This window comes from Megalobrama amblycephala, linkage group LG7, assembly GCF_018812025.1.
Source record: "Megalobrama amblycephala isolate DHTTF-2021 linkage group LG7, ASM1881202v1, whole genome shotgun sequence".
Taxonomy (NCBI): Eukaryota; Metazoa; Chordata; class Actinopteri; order Cypriniformes; family Xenocyprididae; genus Megalobrama; species Megalobrama amblycephala.
Genome location: NC_063050.1, coordinates 36,785,653 through 36,802,698, shown reverse-complemented (window position 1 = coordinate 36,802,698; position 17,046 = coordinate 36,785,653). Strand labels below are relative to the sequence as shown.

The following is a 17,046-nucleotide window of genomic DNA, read 5'->3' as shown; positions in this document are numbered from 1 at the left end:
CATGGTCTCGTTGAGCTGCAGGTTCTCACGGTAACATCAGCTTCTTGTCTAAATTCACAACCCGTTCCCACATCTGTCTGCTTCTGAAACCTAACCACCCACAATGTTGGGTGTAACCGCTGAGGGATGAGAACCCCTCCTTAACACAGCGGTTTTTAACTTCTGCAGTGGTTCTCCTCGGACGTCACTCAACAGTAAAATGATAATGCACTGCATATGATGTAGCCCTTCTAGACAGGCTTGCTAAGTCAAACATCACCATTATTACTGCAGCTTGGGTTTTCTAAACTCTTAATCCTACGTATTAAACTTAGTTACTAGTCCTGTACTGTGATATAGAAAATGAGTGATACCTCAAATTACATGGCTTGTTGAGGTAGAGATGTGCGGTCACTTTTCTATCTAATCAGACATTTTTCGCCTGGCAGACGATAAAACAGGTGTAAGAAAAAATTCCATTCAAAAGATTTTTAAACGTTTCTGAAAGAAGTCTCTTATGCTCACCAAGGCTGCATTTATTTGTTCAGAAACACAGTAAAAACAGTAATATTGTAAATATTATTACCATTTAAAATGACTGTTTTCTATTCTAATAGATTTTCAAATGTAATTTATTCCTGTAATGTTATTGCCTCTAAGACCTTACATCTTACTGTAGTTGGATGCTACAGACCTCCATCAGCTAGTAATGATGCCATTTCCTCTCTGATGCATACAGGGACTTCCTTGAATTACAAGGAGCTTGTTCTTCTGGGTGATTTTAATGTGAACTGGCTGCAGTCAGCAACGGATAGTTTTAAAACAATCTGTGACACCTTGAACCTCTTTCAGTTAGTTGACACCTACTAGACCTAACTTGAAGGACCACAAAAAGTCCACATTAATTGATCTCATTTTTAGTAATGCTCCCCATAAGTACTCTTTAGCCTCTGTATTTGCTAATGATGTTAGTGACCACTGCGTCATTGCCACAGTCAGAGATACCAAATTACCTAAGCATAAGCCACGTATTATCATGAGACGATGTTTGCATCATTTTAATGGGCAAGGTTTTCTTTTTGATGTAGAACATTATGATTGGGATAGGATTTTCCTTATCCCTGATGTCGAGTCCACCTGGAAATATTTTTATGATGGCTTTATATCGTCTATCATTAAGCATGCCCCTTTTAAAAAAATTTGTGTTAAAGGTGCCATCAAATTGAAAATTGAATTTACCTTGGCATAGTTGAATAACAAGAGTTCAGTACATGGAAATGACATACAGTGAGTCTCAAACACCATTGTTTCCTCCTTCTTATATAAATCTCATTTGTTTAAAAGACCTCCGAAGAACAGGCGAATCTCAACATGACACCGACTGTTACGTAAAAGTCGGGATCATTAATATGTACGCCCCCAATATTTGCATATGCCAGCTCATGTTCAAGGTCTTACACAAGGGCAGCCAGTATTAACGTCTGGATCTGTGCACAGCTGACTCATCAGACTAGGTAAGCAAGCAAGAACAACAGTGAAAAATGGCAGATGGAGCAATAATAACTGACATGATCCATGATAACATGATATTTTTAGTGATATTTGTAAATTGTCTTTCTAAATGTTTCGTTAGCATGTTGTTAATGTACTGTTCAATGTGGTTAAAGTTACCATCATTTCTTACTTTATTCACGGAGACAAGAGAGCCGTCACTATTTTCATTTTTAAACACTTGCAGTCTGTATAATGCATAAACACAACTTCATTCTTTATAAATCTCTCCAACAGTGTGTAATGTTAGCTTTAGCCCGTTAGCCACGGAACACTATCAAACTCGTTCAGAATCAAATGTAAACATCCAAATAAATACTATACTCACATGATCTGATGTATGCATGCAGCATGCATGACGAACACTTGTAAAGATCCATTTTGAGGGTTATATTAGCTGTGTAAACTTTGTTTATGCTGTTTAAGGCAAGCGCGAGCTCCAGGGGCGGGGAGCGTGAGGAATTAAAGGGGCTGCAGCATGAATCGGTGCATTTCTAATTTTCTGTTTCTGACGATTTAGAGTTGTTTCTAGTGGCATATTATATTGATTTTATCTACTGAATTTGCTGTTTCAAAAATATTATTGCTCTAGAAACAGAATAGCCTATTATTTTATAGGTAGACTTTTAAATTGTGTATAATTTTTATAGTCTATTTAAAATACATGAATGATGACGCAGTCGTCTGGGCGGAAGTTTGATATCGTGACTCCGCCTCCGGCTCCCATTCATCAGCCCATTTTGGCTTCAGTTCAATACAATGGAAGGAAGCGGCGTCGCGTCGTCCATCTTTTTTTACAGTCTATGGGCTGTACAAGTATAAACAAAACACGACGCCTCCGTCGACTGTGTTAGTGTGTTTAAATTGCTGAAAATATAATGAGTGTTTTGTCACTTTAATATTACTTTGGTCACGTTAACGGATACCAAACATGAGAAACGCTAGAACGTCGCTATGGTTTCCAAGCTGTCAATCATCGCATTTTCGAGAGTGAGTCGTGTTCCGTACACACATATATTCAAGTAGCGACAACCGCATTTACAGAAATTCTATGCAGTGTGTACGGAACCGATCTGAACAACTAGTTGTTAATGACGTTAATGTGCACCGGTGTAATGTGTGTCTCTTGTATGCGCGGCGAATCACAGGGAAAGCCTTTGACTCATTTGTGTTGCCAGATCTTGCTAGAAAAATCAGCGAACAAGAATAAGCCCGTAATAAACCGAAATAAATCCAAATGTTTTATGCTGAAAATAAGACCAAAATATCGCGATTCATGTCTGCTCACTTGCTCACTAAACCCATTCGCTTTATGAGACAAGCCCCTGCCCCTTTGATCGCGAAAGTGAAAGTGCCCTTTGCGGTCGCATCGCGGTACCCCGCGTTTCCGTTCCCATTTAACATTCTGCTGTCGTAGAGTGTTGTGACTGCAGAGCTCAGTGCATTAAATCATTAACTAGATAACGATCGTTCTATCAACAAATTAAACTCACTCATACTGTCAAAAAAAAAAACTAAAACATCATTCGAATTTGACAAATAATTAATTTTCTTGTCCCTAATAATCAACACATTGCAGAGGAAACTGTAATATGAACTGCAGCAGTGCTAAACTGCTCACAGCATCATATAATTAACAACACAAAATGTATGAATCAAACTCAACAGACTGCCGACAGTTTCTTTACCACGCATCGTTTTATTATATTATTATTATGTATGTACAGTCAAATCATATAATACAGTGAAATCACTCCGGAACTATGTCCTGTCTGTCTTGCCTGCACTCGAGATGGTGACGTGAGCTCCAGAGCCTTCACTTCTATTGGTTGTCGCTCACGAAATTCGCTCCTGATTTGCATACAGTTTAAATATCTGAACTTTTGTCGCGTCTCCCGTCGCTTGACACGCCTACATTCTGTCGCCAACGGTCACTGTCGCTCTTGTCGCCGTAAGTCGCCAGCGCTCCATTGAAATGAAATTTAGTTTGTACTGTGTAAGTCTGTGTTGAAACTAATTGTATTGCTGTTCATTTTGGCCAGGTCACTCCCGTGAAGGAGATATTTTAATCTCAGTGAGTCTTTCCTGGTTAAATAAAGGTTAAAAAAAAAAATTATAAAAGCAGAATTTTCAGCAGCCATTACTCCAGTCTTCAGTGTCACAGAAATCATTCTAATATGCTGATTATATCACAATATTACTGTATTTTGTGGAAAAAAAAAAAAATCCAGCCTTGGAGAGCATAAGACTTCTTTAATAACAATCTTAAATCACAAATCAAATCAAAGCAACTGTGAAAGGGCATACATCTCTTTTTCTTCCGAAAATATAAAAATGTAGTTTTCCTTTGTTTCTCTGACCATTGAAGTGTCTCTATTAGTCTCTATAGTAGTAAAAAATCCTAAAGAAATACAATAATCGGGTTGCTTTAATGGTTAAAAGCATATACAGTATATTTCCTGAGTGTCCATTTATAGTTTATCCTGGCATAACCTTGTGGAGTTTTGAAATGTGCTGTAATGTATTACAGGTGATCCAAATGATTTATGTGAAAGTGCTCACATGAGCTACATTTGACCGTTTCGCACGCACCACAAAGTTTCATGTATCCTTTCTTCATGAATAGATAACAATGCACCTCTTTTTTTTCCTCTTTTTCTTCCCTAGGTTAGTTTGGCATATGCATATGAGACTAAGGACGCTCTATGTTTGGTGTTGACTATAATGAATGGCGGTGACTTGAAGTTTCATATCTATAACATGGGAAACTCAGGTTTTGATGAACAGCGTGCCATCTTTTACGCAGCAGAGATCTGCTGTGGCTTAGAGGACCTGCATCGAGAGAGGATCGTCTACAGGTGTGTTTCGTTTTCTCAACACACTCACATTTTGCCATGTTTACATCCATTTTGCATAATTCTGCTGATTTTCCAGAATATAAATTATGAAGTCCACAGATTCTGTCTAGTGATAACTTTGTTGGACTTTTCCCTTGTGTTTTGCATGATGAATATTGCAAATTTTGAAGATACTGAATTGTGGCGTGCATAGCAATGTTTGGCTGTGAGATTTGAATATATCTAAATTCTGAATATATTTTTGAATGTAAGGCTTTACTTTCCATCAATATTGGCAGGCATGGTTTCTTATGCAAAATGAATATAAACAAATTTATTTTTTTGGCGTGTGTGTGTATATGTGTGTACATCTTTTATTAAAAGCAGGCAGATTGAGGAGACAGTTCGTATGGAATTACCTGGTCACAGCAGTGCTAAAATAGAGCAGGATTATCATGCAAGCTTTCTGTCAAATTACTTGGCCAAAAGTATCCGGATTTAAACCATGTATTAGCTGCCCAGATTATTAAACATAAGGCTACAGCTCCCCATATACACTACTGTTCAAAAGTTTGAAATCAGTAAGATTTTTTTTTTTTTTTTTTAAGAAATCAGTACTTTTAGCCAGCAAGTGCACATTAAATTGATCAAAACTATTACGAAAGATGCTGTAAATGCTGTTCTTTTGAACTTTCTGTTAATCAAAGCATCCAGGAAAAAAAAATAAAACATCAGTTTCTAGAAAAAATATTAAGCAGCAAACATTTTAACATTAATACTAAGAAATGTTTCTTGAGCAGCAAATCAGCATATTATAGTGATTTCTGAAGGATCATGTGACACTGAAGACTGGAGCAATGATGCTGAAAATACAGCTTTGCCATCACAGGAATAATTTACATTTTAAAATATATTAAATTGTATAGATTACATTTTTTTAAAGTGTAATAATATTGCAGAATATTGCTGTAATTTTGATTAAATAAACACTCAGTCTTGGTGAGCATAAGAGACTTCTTTCAATAACATCTTACTGACCCCAACCTTTTAAATGGTTGTGTATGCAATAACAAAAAAGTTAACTAATGATCTAAAATTAATTTTTTTCTCTATTTTTGCAGAGACTTGAAACCTGAAAATATTCTCCTAGATGATCGTGGTAAGCCATTTTTATATTTACCACTGCATTTTAGAGGGATAGTTCACCCAAAAATGAAAATCAACCCATGATTTACTCACCCTCAAGCCATCCTATGTGTATATGACTTTATTCTTTCAGATGAACACAATCTGAGTTATATAAAAAAAAATATCCTGGCTCTTCCCAGCTTTATAATAGTATTGAATGGGGCTCGAGATTTTTGAAGCCCCAAAAAGTGCGTCCATCTATCATAAAAGTAATCCACACGGCTCCAGGGGGTTAATAAAGGCCTTATGAAGCGAAGCGATGGATTTTTGTAAGAAAAATATCCATATTTAAAACTTTAATAAATAACTAGCCTCCGGCAAACTGCCTTATGCATCGAGTAACGGCAGAGGAGTGACCTGCAACGTGACGAATGACACATTGACGAACGCGGAAGCACAGAGGATAGAGCAAAACAAAACACCGGTCATGAATTAGAAGTCTAAAACGAGAAATTTTAAAAAGAAATGTTGGAGGATTTCGATATAAGAGAAGAGGAGCTTGAGTTTGTTGCCCAGCCCTATTTGTTTGTACAGCGAGAGGCGTCTAAACTTACGATACTCCTACATCCTGCGGAATTAATACAGAAGTTACTATTTTGCCGCAACTGGATGTCAGAAGCTAGTTATTGTATTTTATAAAGTTTTGAATATAGATATTTTTCTTACAAAAACCCATTGCTTCACTTCAGAAGGCCTTTATTGACCCCCTGGAGCTGTATGGATTATTTTTATGATGGATGGATGCAGTTTTTTGGGCTTCAAAATCATGAGCGCCATTCACAACCATTATAAAGCTTGGAAGAGCCAGGATATTTTGAAATATATCTCTGATTGTGTTCGTCTGAAAGAAGATAGTCACCTAGGAGGATGGCTTGAGGGTGAGTAAATCATGGGATAATTTTCATTTTTTTCAAAACTATCCCTTTAAGGCCTGTTTTGTTTTTTTCTTCTGTTTATCTTATTTATGCATATCTAGACTTGAGGGTGGACTCTTTAGACATTTGCCACCCATAACACCCTAGCAACCACATAGCAGTGTCTTGCCATTCACCCAGAACACCCTTGCATTGTGGTGACGCATTTTGCACAAAGTTTTCCTTCTTTAATTAGAGCATTTACCTCTAAGGAGAACATTCTTATTAGCTGTAACCATTTTGAAGCGTGTCATGTTTGGGCATGTTAGGAATGAAAAAACTGCAGGTTTTAAAGAGGATCTATTAAGCCCTTTTACAAAGTCTTTTTTACAAACTCCGTTTGGAGTGACTTTGTGCTTTGTAACTTTGCAGACCATTTTCATGCTCAAACAGCAACATTACCCACTAAAGAAATTTGAAAAAGTAAAAAATAGATAAAGTATAAGAGATGCTGTTTTCCAGGGCACATCCGTATTTCTGATCTGGGACTTGCCGTCCAAATTCCAGAGGGTGAGACGATACGAGGGCGTGTTGGCACGGTGGGATACATGGGTAAGAGCCAAACGCATTCCATATCTTTTCAGCGGTACTTGAGTGTTTGACCTCATTCTTCTCCGTATGTGTTTTTAGCACCAGAGGTCATTCAGAATGAGAGCTACACCTTCAGTCCTGACTGGTGGGGTTTGGGATGCCTAATATACGAAATGATTCAGGGTCAGTCTCCTTTCCGTCGCCGTAAAGAGCGCGTGAAGCGAGAGGAAGTGGACCGGCGTGTGTGTGAGGACCAGGAGGAATACACTGAAAAGTTCTCTGAAGATGCTAAAGACATCTGCCGACAGGTGCACACTTAATGCTCTTTAGGGTTTTTTTGGCGCTGTCGGAATGATCATATTCATGAGATTAGAACACACGATCCACATGATCACAGTGCCATTGTAACCAGTGGGACTATATCTATTGAGAGTGTCAACTAAACATAAATTGACATAATGATCATATTGTGTCCAAATGTATTAATTTATACATATATACATAAAAAAAAAAAGTGCAATTCATAAATACATCTCTCCTAATTTTTTATTTTTTTTATTTTTTTTGGGGGGGGGGGGCATTAAATATTTAATTAAATATTTAATATTAAATAAAATATATATTATTATTTTACTTTCATATTACTTTATTTTTTTACTACATTTTTTATCAGGAAAAAAAGTAGTTATGTTAATATTGTTAATATTGTAATATTTGAGAAACTTTTGCTCAGTAAATAATTCATGTGGATATAAGCAACGTTACTTAATATTATGAAATTTGGAAAAAAAATTTTTTGAAAATAATGATTAAGATGTGTATGTTCACATGCATTCAAGTTGCAAGGGTGTTATTATAGTACTTATTAATATTTTTAATTAGCTTTTATTTTTTATATTTCAGTTTTTATTTTTATTTTAGTTTAGGTAATGTTCTTTTGTCATTTTTTTATTATTTGTAATATTTCTATTTAGCTTTTCATTTATTTTTATTTCTGTTTTAGTACTTCAACTTATATTATTTCAGTTAGTTGCCAAGTTTTATTTTTTTGTCTAATATTTACATTTTATTTTATTTCCCCTTTTTTTCAATAAAAAGGTTTTGTTTTTTGTTTTTTTCAAAAGCAGCATGAGTACTAAGTGTAGGTGTATAAGAACTTGTGTCCTTTTCTTTATCATGGACACACTTATTGGTCAGAATTAAAATAAAATTTTGTATGTTGGCTATAATATATAATATTTTCAACATGGAAAAGAGTTCATGTGTAATAGTGGAGGAGTGAGTGTTGTTTAGTCCTCTCTCATGGTGTCATGGAAGACTGTGACCTCAAGGTCAGTTTTACTTCCACTGGGATTGCTCCTCTTCTGTGTCAGCTCCACTTCTTTCCTTCCCTGACCTCAGTTCCTGTTTCTGACAGCACTTTCCCTCTCTTTTCCTGGGCTCCACAGTTGTTATGTAAAGATCCAAAGGAGCGGTTGGGGTGTCAAGGGAGAGGAGGGGCTGAAGTTAAACTGCATCCCATTTTCCGCAACATCAATTTCAAGCGATTGGAGGCCAACATACTAGACCCACCGTTCTGTCCTGATGTGAGTCATTGATTGGCTGTTTTCATGTTTTTATCTGCTTGATTCATAATCACCTATTAGACTAAGCATGTAGGATTTTCCAGGTGGATGTTTGTCATATCTGCTGTCTTTTTTTTTTTAGCCTCGTGCGGTGTACTGCAAGGATGTTCTGGACATAGAGCAGTTTTCTACAGTCAAAGGTGTAAATCTGGACCCTACAGATGATGACTTCTACCATAAGTTTGTAACAGGAAGTGTCTCCATCCCATGGCAAAATGAGGTACAGCACTCTGGTCACTTCAGAACAGTAATTTGTCCATAAATTATCATTCGAAATTTTGCTAAAAAAAAAAAAAAAAAGATTTTTTTTTTTGAAAAAATGTCTCTTATGCTCACCAAGGCTGCATTTATTTGATCAAAAATACAGTAAAAACAGTAGCTTGGTGAAATTAAATGTCTATTTTAATATATTTTAAAATGTAATTTATTCCTGTGATGGCAAAGCTGACTTTTCAGCATCATTACTCCAGTTTTAGAAATCATTCTAATATGCTGATTTGGTGCTCAAGAAACATTTCTTGAAAACAGCTGTTTCTGAATACTTCTGTGGAATTCTTTGATGAATAGAAAATTTAACAGAATTTATTTGAAATGCAAATCTTGTAAGATTCTAAATGTCTCTAAAACTCTTACAGTATGTAGACAATTGTGTCATTTTTTTCATGTCATGGGATATTTAGGAGAATCATGTGAGATAACGTTAAATGAGACACGACTCCATTAAGTCAATAAAAAAGTAACTTCTGAGCAAGAAAATGTCCTTCTAGAAATACATGAATTATTGAAAATCATGGAAATGCGACCATGATGTGAAATAGAGGACTGTCATGGAACGTTTAAAGTGTGTACAGTTGTAAGTGTGTGTGTGTTCATATTTCAGATGATTGAGATGGAGTGCTTTAAGGAGATTAATGTGTTTGAGATGGATGGAACACTGTGTTCTGATCTGGATGTAAACAGGCCAAATCCAGCACCCAAACGAGGATTCTTCTACAGGTTATTCCATCGAGAGGCAAGTGCTAGCGTGCCGCCCGCTGTGGTCAGAGGGGGTGGGGCTTGAGGTATTTGCTAGCTATTTACAAACAGACTTTCTCACCTTCATCTTTTAATTTTATTGCCAAAACATCTTTGTTTGCCATTTATGATTTTGAATGATAAAACCGTCTCTGCATGACCAGACTTCTCACTTCTATCTCTATGATCATACTACAGGGCTGAATGTATTTATTTAGTATATACATTTGATATTTATTTGATATAGTATATACAGGGTTCGTACAGTCATGAAAAACTTGGAAAAGTCATGGAATTTTAAAATAGCAATGTCCAGGCCTGGAAATATAAATAAACCCAGAAAGTTTTAGAAAAGTCATGGAATTTTGTTTCAAAATATTTATATAATAGAATATATGTTTAAGTGATAATATTGGTTAAACAAACTAAAATACTTAATGTTTATTTGATCTATCTGACTGTGGCATAACGCAAGATTTCGTTTTGCAGAGTCCAGCATTAGAACCAACACGTTTTTGTTGGGCTAATGAATGTGATGGCCAGTCAGAGGTGTTCAGATTAGTCATCCCTGAAATGAAAATTCATGGAATTTTCTTCTTATTTTACATGGATACACAGAGGTTTCATGAAACGTCATGTCATGAGTATTTGCCTCAAAAGTCATGGAGACATGGAAATGTATTGGTAGAAATGTGTATGAACCCTGTATATATTAGTTAGACTATCTGTGTATGTATTACTCTGACTAACCCTGACTAACCCTAGGCAGAGTAATGCAAACCTCAAAGCTGATGACTAGTCAGCCTTATGACTAAATGCCTAGACATTTGAATTTATGTGGTTTACCACTTGAATGCAAATTTTCGTTAATTGACAGCTGATTCAAGTTCCAGTTAACTGTGTAGTGTTTGCTCTGAGACCAAAAAACTAACATTTGTTATGGATAATTTGATCTCCAATTTAATATGTATATAAAAATAACATTTGTGGTCTACTGGTCTTATAAAATACAATTAACAAAAAGTTAAAATACAGAGTAACAGATATTATGACATGATTACACACCCAAAGCAAATCACAAATTAATGAAAAATGAAGGCAATCTAGTGATTACTACTGCACTTTTTGCATTAGATGGCAAGACGTTTCTAAAGTGATTAAAAATTGTTGTGAATTTTCTTCATTCACAATGAAGAAAAATTACATAATAAGGTTGATATAAGATTATTTTAATATAAGACGTATTGATTCTTGGTTAATTTAGGTAATCTGTTGTTAAATCCATACTAAAATTCTTCAAAAGTGGCCATGAATGACATATAAATATATATATATATATATATATATATATATATATATATATATATATATATATATATATATATGTGATATATATATATATATTGTCACTGTGTTCTTCATCATTTACAGGTTTGTTTTAAGAGTGCCAGCAATGAGGAGGAGGAGCCATCTTGACTTAAAACCACTCCCACTTCCCATCAGCTGCCAATCAGAATGCTTAACGTATGAATGTTCAACTGTATTTATGAACTGTATTAAACTGTATCATAATTAAAGAAAAGGGTATGAGTTTAAAGAATTTTGTACATTTGTACTTGAATTATGTGTAGATGTATATTTTCACTAAAGGTTGTATTGTACAAAAAGCCATAGAAATACCACTTGAATGCATATATAATGTTTTTATTGTTATTATTTTTCATCTGTACTGAATATGAAATGTGTATTTCTTTTTAAGCACAATATAAACACTCACTTTTATTTTTTAATGCTAACATCCTGTTAGCACAGCCTTTGTTTGTATGTTAGATGGCTGAACAGATTTGGTGCACTTGTTTTGTACAGTTGGGTAAGATAAATCAAGATAAAAAAGCAGTACAAATGATTTATTCATCATATCATTTCTAGTGGTCAATGGAAATGTTTTTTTTTTTTCTGATTGCTAATATTGAAAGCAGGGTGGCTGATGGTCGAATGTTGATAAACAAACTGTATAGCCTACATATATAATGGGGTCCAAAAGTCAGAGAACACTTAAGTAAAGTGCTTACATATTTCTTAATCAATACAACTTTTTAAATGATAAATTATCAGCTTAACAATTGAGTGTGTTGAATTGAAAAATTAACCTAAATATCAGAATGTCATAGTATTCTTTGTTTTTTGTTGTTTTTGCTGTTTTTTCTTTAATGACAGCAGTACTCGTGCTGAGCTGCATGAACTTTGTGTAAAACCTAATGATTGACAATGATCCAGAGTTTCTTGAGCTTCAATGGATTCAACACTGGGTTCAATGCAAAATGCTGGGTTAAAAATGGACAAACCCCCAAAATTGTTTTTTTTTTCCCACAGTTGGGTTAAATGTTTGCCCAATGTTTTATTTGGGGGCAGTTTTATTTAACCCAACTACTGTTTAAAAAATACTATATGTCTGGCTTAAAATGAACCCAAAATAGGTTGGAAATTAACAATCAGACACATAATTACTAGAGGCAACAATAAGCTATTTAATAAATGTTTATTGTTTAAATATTACTCATTAAACTTATTAATAAATGTACGTTTATTAAACGTATTAATACATGTTAATTTCCAACATACTTTGGGTTCATTTTAAGCTAGCAATACAGTAACTTTTACACAATAGTTGAGTTTAATAAACTTCTGGGTTTGTCCATTTCCAACCCAACCGCTTGGTTAAAACAACCCAATTGCTGGGTTTGTCCATATCCAACCCAACCGCTTGGTTAAAACAACCCAATTGCTGGGTTTGTCCATTTCCAACCCAGCCGCTGGGTTAAAACAACCCAATTGCTGGGTTTGTCCATTTCCAACCCAGCCGCTGGGTTAAAACAACCCAATTGCTGGGCTTGTCCATATCCAACCAAACCGCTGGGTTAAAACAACCCAATAGCTGGTTTAAAACAACCCAATTGCTGGGTTTGTCCATTTCCATCCCAACCGCTTGGTTAAAACAACCCAATTGCTGGGTTTGTCCATATCCAACCCAACCGCTGGGTTAAAACAACCCAATTGCTGGGTTAAAACAACCCAATTGCTGGGTTTGTCCATTTCCAACCCAACCGCTGGGTTAAAACAACCCAATTGCTGGGTTTGTCCATTTCCAACCCAACCGCTTTGTTTAAACAACCCAATTTCTGGATTTGTCCATATCCAACCCAACCGCTTAGTTAAAACAACCCAATTGCTGGATTTGTCCATTTCCAACCCAACCGCTTGGTTAAAACAACCCAATTGCTGGGTTTGTCCATATCCAACCCAACCGCTTGGTTAAAACAACCCAACTGCTGGGTTTGGCCATTTCCAACCCAGCCGCTGGGTTAAAACAACCCAATTGCTGGGTTTGTCCATTTCCAACCCAACCGCTGGGTTAAAAGAACCCAATTGCTGGGCTAAAAGAACCCAATTGCTGGGCTTGTCCATATCCAACCAAACCGCTGGGTTAAAACAACCCAATAGCTGGTTTAAAACAACCCAATTGCTGGGTTTGTCCATTTCCATCCCAACCGCTTGGTTAAAACAACCCAATTGCTGGGTTTGTCCATATCCAACCCAACCGCTGGGTTAAAACAACCCAATTGCTGGGTTAAAAGAACCCAATTGCTGGGTTAAAAGAACCCAATTGCTGGGTTAAAAGAACCCAATTGCTGGGTTAAAAGAACCCAATTGCTGGGTTTGTCCATTTCCAACCCAACCGCTGGGTTAAAAGAACCCAATTGCTGGGTTTGTCCATTTCCAACCCAACCGCATTGTTTAAACAACCCAATTGCTGGATTTGTCCATATCCAACCCAACCACTTAGTTAAAACAACCCAATTGCTGGATTTGTCCATTTCCAACCCAACCGCTTGGTTAAAACAACCCAATTGCTGGGTTTGTCCATATCCAACCAAACCGCTGGGTTAAAACAACCCAATTGCTGGGTTTGTCCATTTCCATCCCAACCGCTTGGTTAAAACAACCCAATTGCTGGGTTTGTCCATATCCAACCCAACTGCTGGGTTAAAACAACCCAATTGCTGGGTTTGTCCATATCCAACCCAACCGCTGGGTTAAAACAACCCAATTGCTGGATTTGTCCATTTCCAACCCAACCGCTGGGTTAAAACAACCCAATTGCTGGGTTTGTCCATTTCCAACCCAACCGCTGGGTTTGTCCATTTCCAACCCAACATGGGTTGATTTTAACCCAGCATTTTTTAAAGTAAAGTCTTTAAAAATTTTGCTTATTTGATTAGTGGCCTAAATCTAGGCCATTAATATTCATTTTAAGTCATAACTTTGACTAAAGCATTCTGTTTATTTCCAAGTTTAAATTACACGTAGAATCCCAGAATTTCAGTGTGTCTTCAGACTTATGAACCCCATTATATATGTAGATTTTTAAAACCCAAAGCTGTTGGTGTTTTTTTTTTTAAATGTTTTTTTATACTGACACAAGGAATCATTAACACTTATGTTAATGATAATGGGTGTGCCAATAGCTTGTGCCAATAGCCTCAAAATGACCAAATATCAGACGATTAATTAGCCTGATCGATAGAAATATCAGTCAATCACTAGTCATGATAATTCCCCTATGCCTTTCATTGAATTCATGCAAATGTTATAAAATGCATGAAACAATCACGATCATCTTGAATCTCTGTGCATCAGGTGATTAATCCTGTTTCGGTCATGTGCATAAACAAGACGCAGACACATTTCTAATTTCACAAATGTTCTTATTTCTAAACTGCTCTGTGTGTTAAATACTATGACCTCCACATAGCTTTAAGACGAGAGGGAAACAGTTGGGCTTGTTGAGCAATGTTCATCTGAAATGGGTTTTTCAGTGGCAGATAATTGGTGCCGATATCTGGAGAGCAGGGTGGCTGATGTAATGTGGGTATATACATAAATGACTTAATGATGGCATATTACACTATATTTACTCAAAATACACATATGACTGAAAATAGAAAATGTTTATTATCGTTTTAAAAAGCTGTTGTCAGAATTTGGACCCGAAATAAGGGAATGTTAATAATAACTGATGTAATAAGTGGCCGGTACTGATAATCTCAAAATTAGCCAAATATTGACTGATTAATCAATTTTGTTGACTGTTTGCTAATATCCATTCAGTTCAGCTTCCTGCCTCCGCTCACATTGTTACCTTTAGTGCCATTAGGTATCTTTACAGTGGTTCTAACCAAGCCAGTGTAAATTACCTAAATAAGCTTCATCTTTAAATTTGCTCAAATGACGGTTCTTAAATGAGCTGTTGATTTTGCCTTAAGTGTCATATGTTCAGTTAATATTCCAAAAGGAGTATTGATTGATTTGTTAATGATAATCATATAATGTAACTGATGACTGTGCACCATGTCAAACCCGTGCGATTTGTTTATTATACACGTGCACTTGTTTTTGTTGCTCTTTGTTTATTATTTAGTTTAACTTTTGGTATGCATATGGCATTATCACAATTTAGAGATGGGTATTAGTCACAAATTTATCATACTTAAATATGTAGAAAAATGGCAAAGCCTTTATTCTTCCTATTTCCCCCCGAATTCTCTTTATATACGACATTGTATTTTGTGTCTTTTTTTAAATCTTTAAAATACTTTTGACATTGCTTAATATGCAGAGACAAAATGAATCATCCGTACATTGATTTCGTCTCTCTGGCATGATCAAAACACTGCTCTGAACCAATAGCGTGAGTCTGGGGCGGGGCTAAGACATTATTCAGCACTGATAGTGAAGCTCAAACAGGAAACATTGTTTTACTTTTGACTGCTCCATCGCCCATATTTGTTTATTTATAAGGATCTTTATGGTCCCTTTTGCAAAGCTGTGAACTTAAACTCTTAAACTTCTGTTATTCCCATATGTGTGCATGTTCTACTGTATTCATGGTTTTACAAGAGGAAGAGCACTCACTTTAGTTGACAATAAAATTATGAGTTGACATATGGCCATTAAAATGTACTTTTCATTCTCTTGTAAAAACATTATAAAAACAAAGAAGTTTGTTTTAACTTGTGAAGATTACACTGCCTTTTCCCTGTTTCCCCTCATGTGGTCACATCTTTCAAATATTATATATAATAATAAAAATAATAACATTGAAAAATAATTCAATATGAAATTAAACTTACTTTTGACATTTTGCGGCTCAACCAAACACCAAAACAGGCCCATTTCTGTGTATTTGATGTGTTTGGCACTCGTTTGGAGACTATAATGTGTGGCTAAAGAGTTTAATTTTAGACAGGATGTTCAAAATATAAAGACTGAATCTAATGTACACAAACAAACATAACTGTATAGACTGTTCAGATTAACACCACTGGTAAAAATGATGAAAATTACATGATTTTATCTTAGACTTTCTCTGCTGTTCCTTCTCATTATTATTTTTTTTAAATTCTCTTACATTTTTTGTTGTTTCTCTCTTTTCAGCTGAGAGTAATCAAGTGCAATTGACTGCACACTTATATTTGAAATCATTTTTTAAAAATAATTGTATTCACTGATAAAGCATTTAGCATAAATGCATCAACTAGCTGCAAGCTTAATTTGCATGCTAACCGGTGCAAAACAATGACACTAACAGAACTCCTGTGCTGTACCATACCTGACATCTGGAATTATTAAATGATACTCTGCCATTTGTATAAAACTTATCGGTCTTGTCCTTTGTATGTGTGATGGCTATAGTGTTGGGGAAAGTTACTTTTAAAAGTAATCAATTACAATATTGCGTTACTTCCTAATAAAGTAACTATATTTAAAGTAACTATATTGCAATACTTAGTTACTTTTTATGGAAAGTAATGCATTACATTACTTTTGTGTTACTTTTTCTCACCTGAGCTGGGCTTGTTTGTCTCTTTAATTTAAAAAAAAAAAAAAAAAATCTATTTTTGGCCCTGTAAAGGCCCTTTCACACCAAACATGAAATGAATAAGCCTCAGGCTAAAGGAAATGCAAATTCATGCCTGTACAATAGAGGTCAATAAATGCGGAAAAAGTAGCTTGCATTACTTATTTGAAAAAGTAATGTTTTGTTGTAAATTTAGAAGTAATATGTTACTTGTTACTTTAAAAAAAGTAATCTGATTACATAACTCAAGTTACTTGTAATGCATTACCCTCAACACTGGAGATGGCTGTGGGTGGTTTTCGAGGACAGGTGCTTTCTCAACATTAAATCAGCTGGTCTTGCTTAAAAAATATTTTTCCAGAGTAACGTTTGTCTTTCTTTGAATTTCTACAAAGGGTCATTTCAGATTAACCTTTTCATCCATACTCAAATTGTGGACAACACATGTAATCTTTGAATATTATGCAAGTTCCTGCTAAAATTAAATA

The 17,046-nt window shown here is 35.4% G+C and overlaps 1 protein-coding gene across 2 annotated transcripts in view; it reads left to right on the top strand.

The window, feature by feature from the left end:
* The window catches only part of grk4 (G protein-coupled receptor kinase 4), a 39,308-nt gene extending 27,747 nt beyond the window's left edge, over positions 1-11,561 (top strand). The window contains exons 9-16 of one of the 2 annotated variants that reach the window (XM_048197284.1): positions 4,198-4,388; positions 5,489-5,526; positions 6,932-7,021; positions 7,100-7,308; positions 8,449-8,586; positions 8,708-8,845; positions 9,506-9,637; positions 11,071-11,561. In XM_048197284.1, the coding sequence (XP_048053241.1) occupies positions 4,198-4,388; positions 5,489-5,526; positions 6,932-7,021; positions 7,100-7,308; positions 8,449-8,586; positions 8,708-8,845; positions 9,506-9,637; positions 11,071-11,115 (981 nt within the window). In that variant the 3' untranslated portion in view covers positions 11,116-11,561. Of the gene's footprint in view, positions 1-4,197; positions 4,389-5,488; positions 5,527-6,931; positions 7,022-7,099; positions 7,309-8,448; positions 8,587-8,707; positions 8,846-9,505; positions 9,687-11,070 lie in introns of both variants that reach the window. The other variant, XM_048197283.1, reaches the window with a different exon arrangement.
* The last annotated feature ends 5,485 nt before the right edge of the window (positions 11,562-17,046 follow it).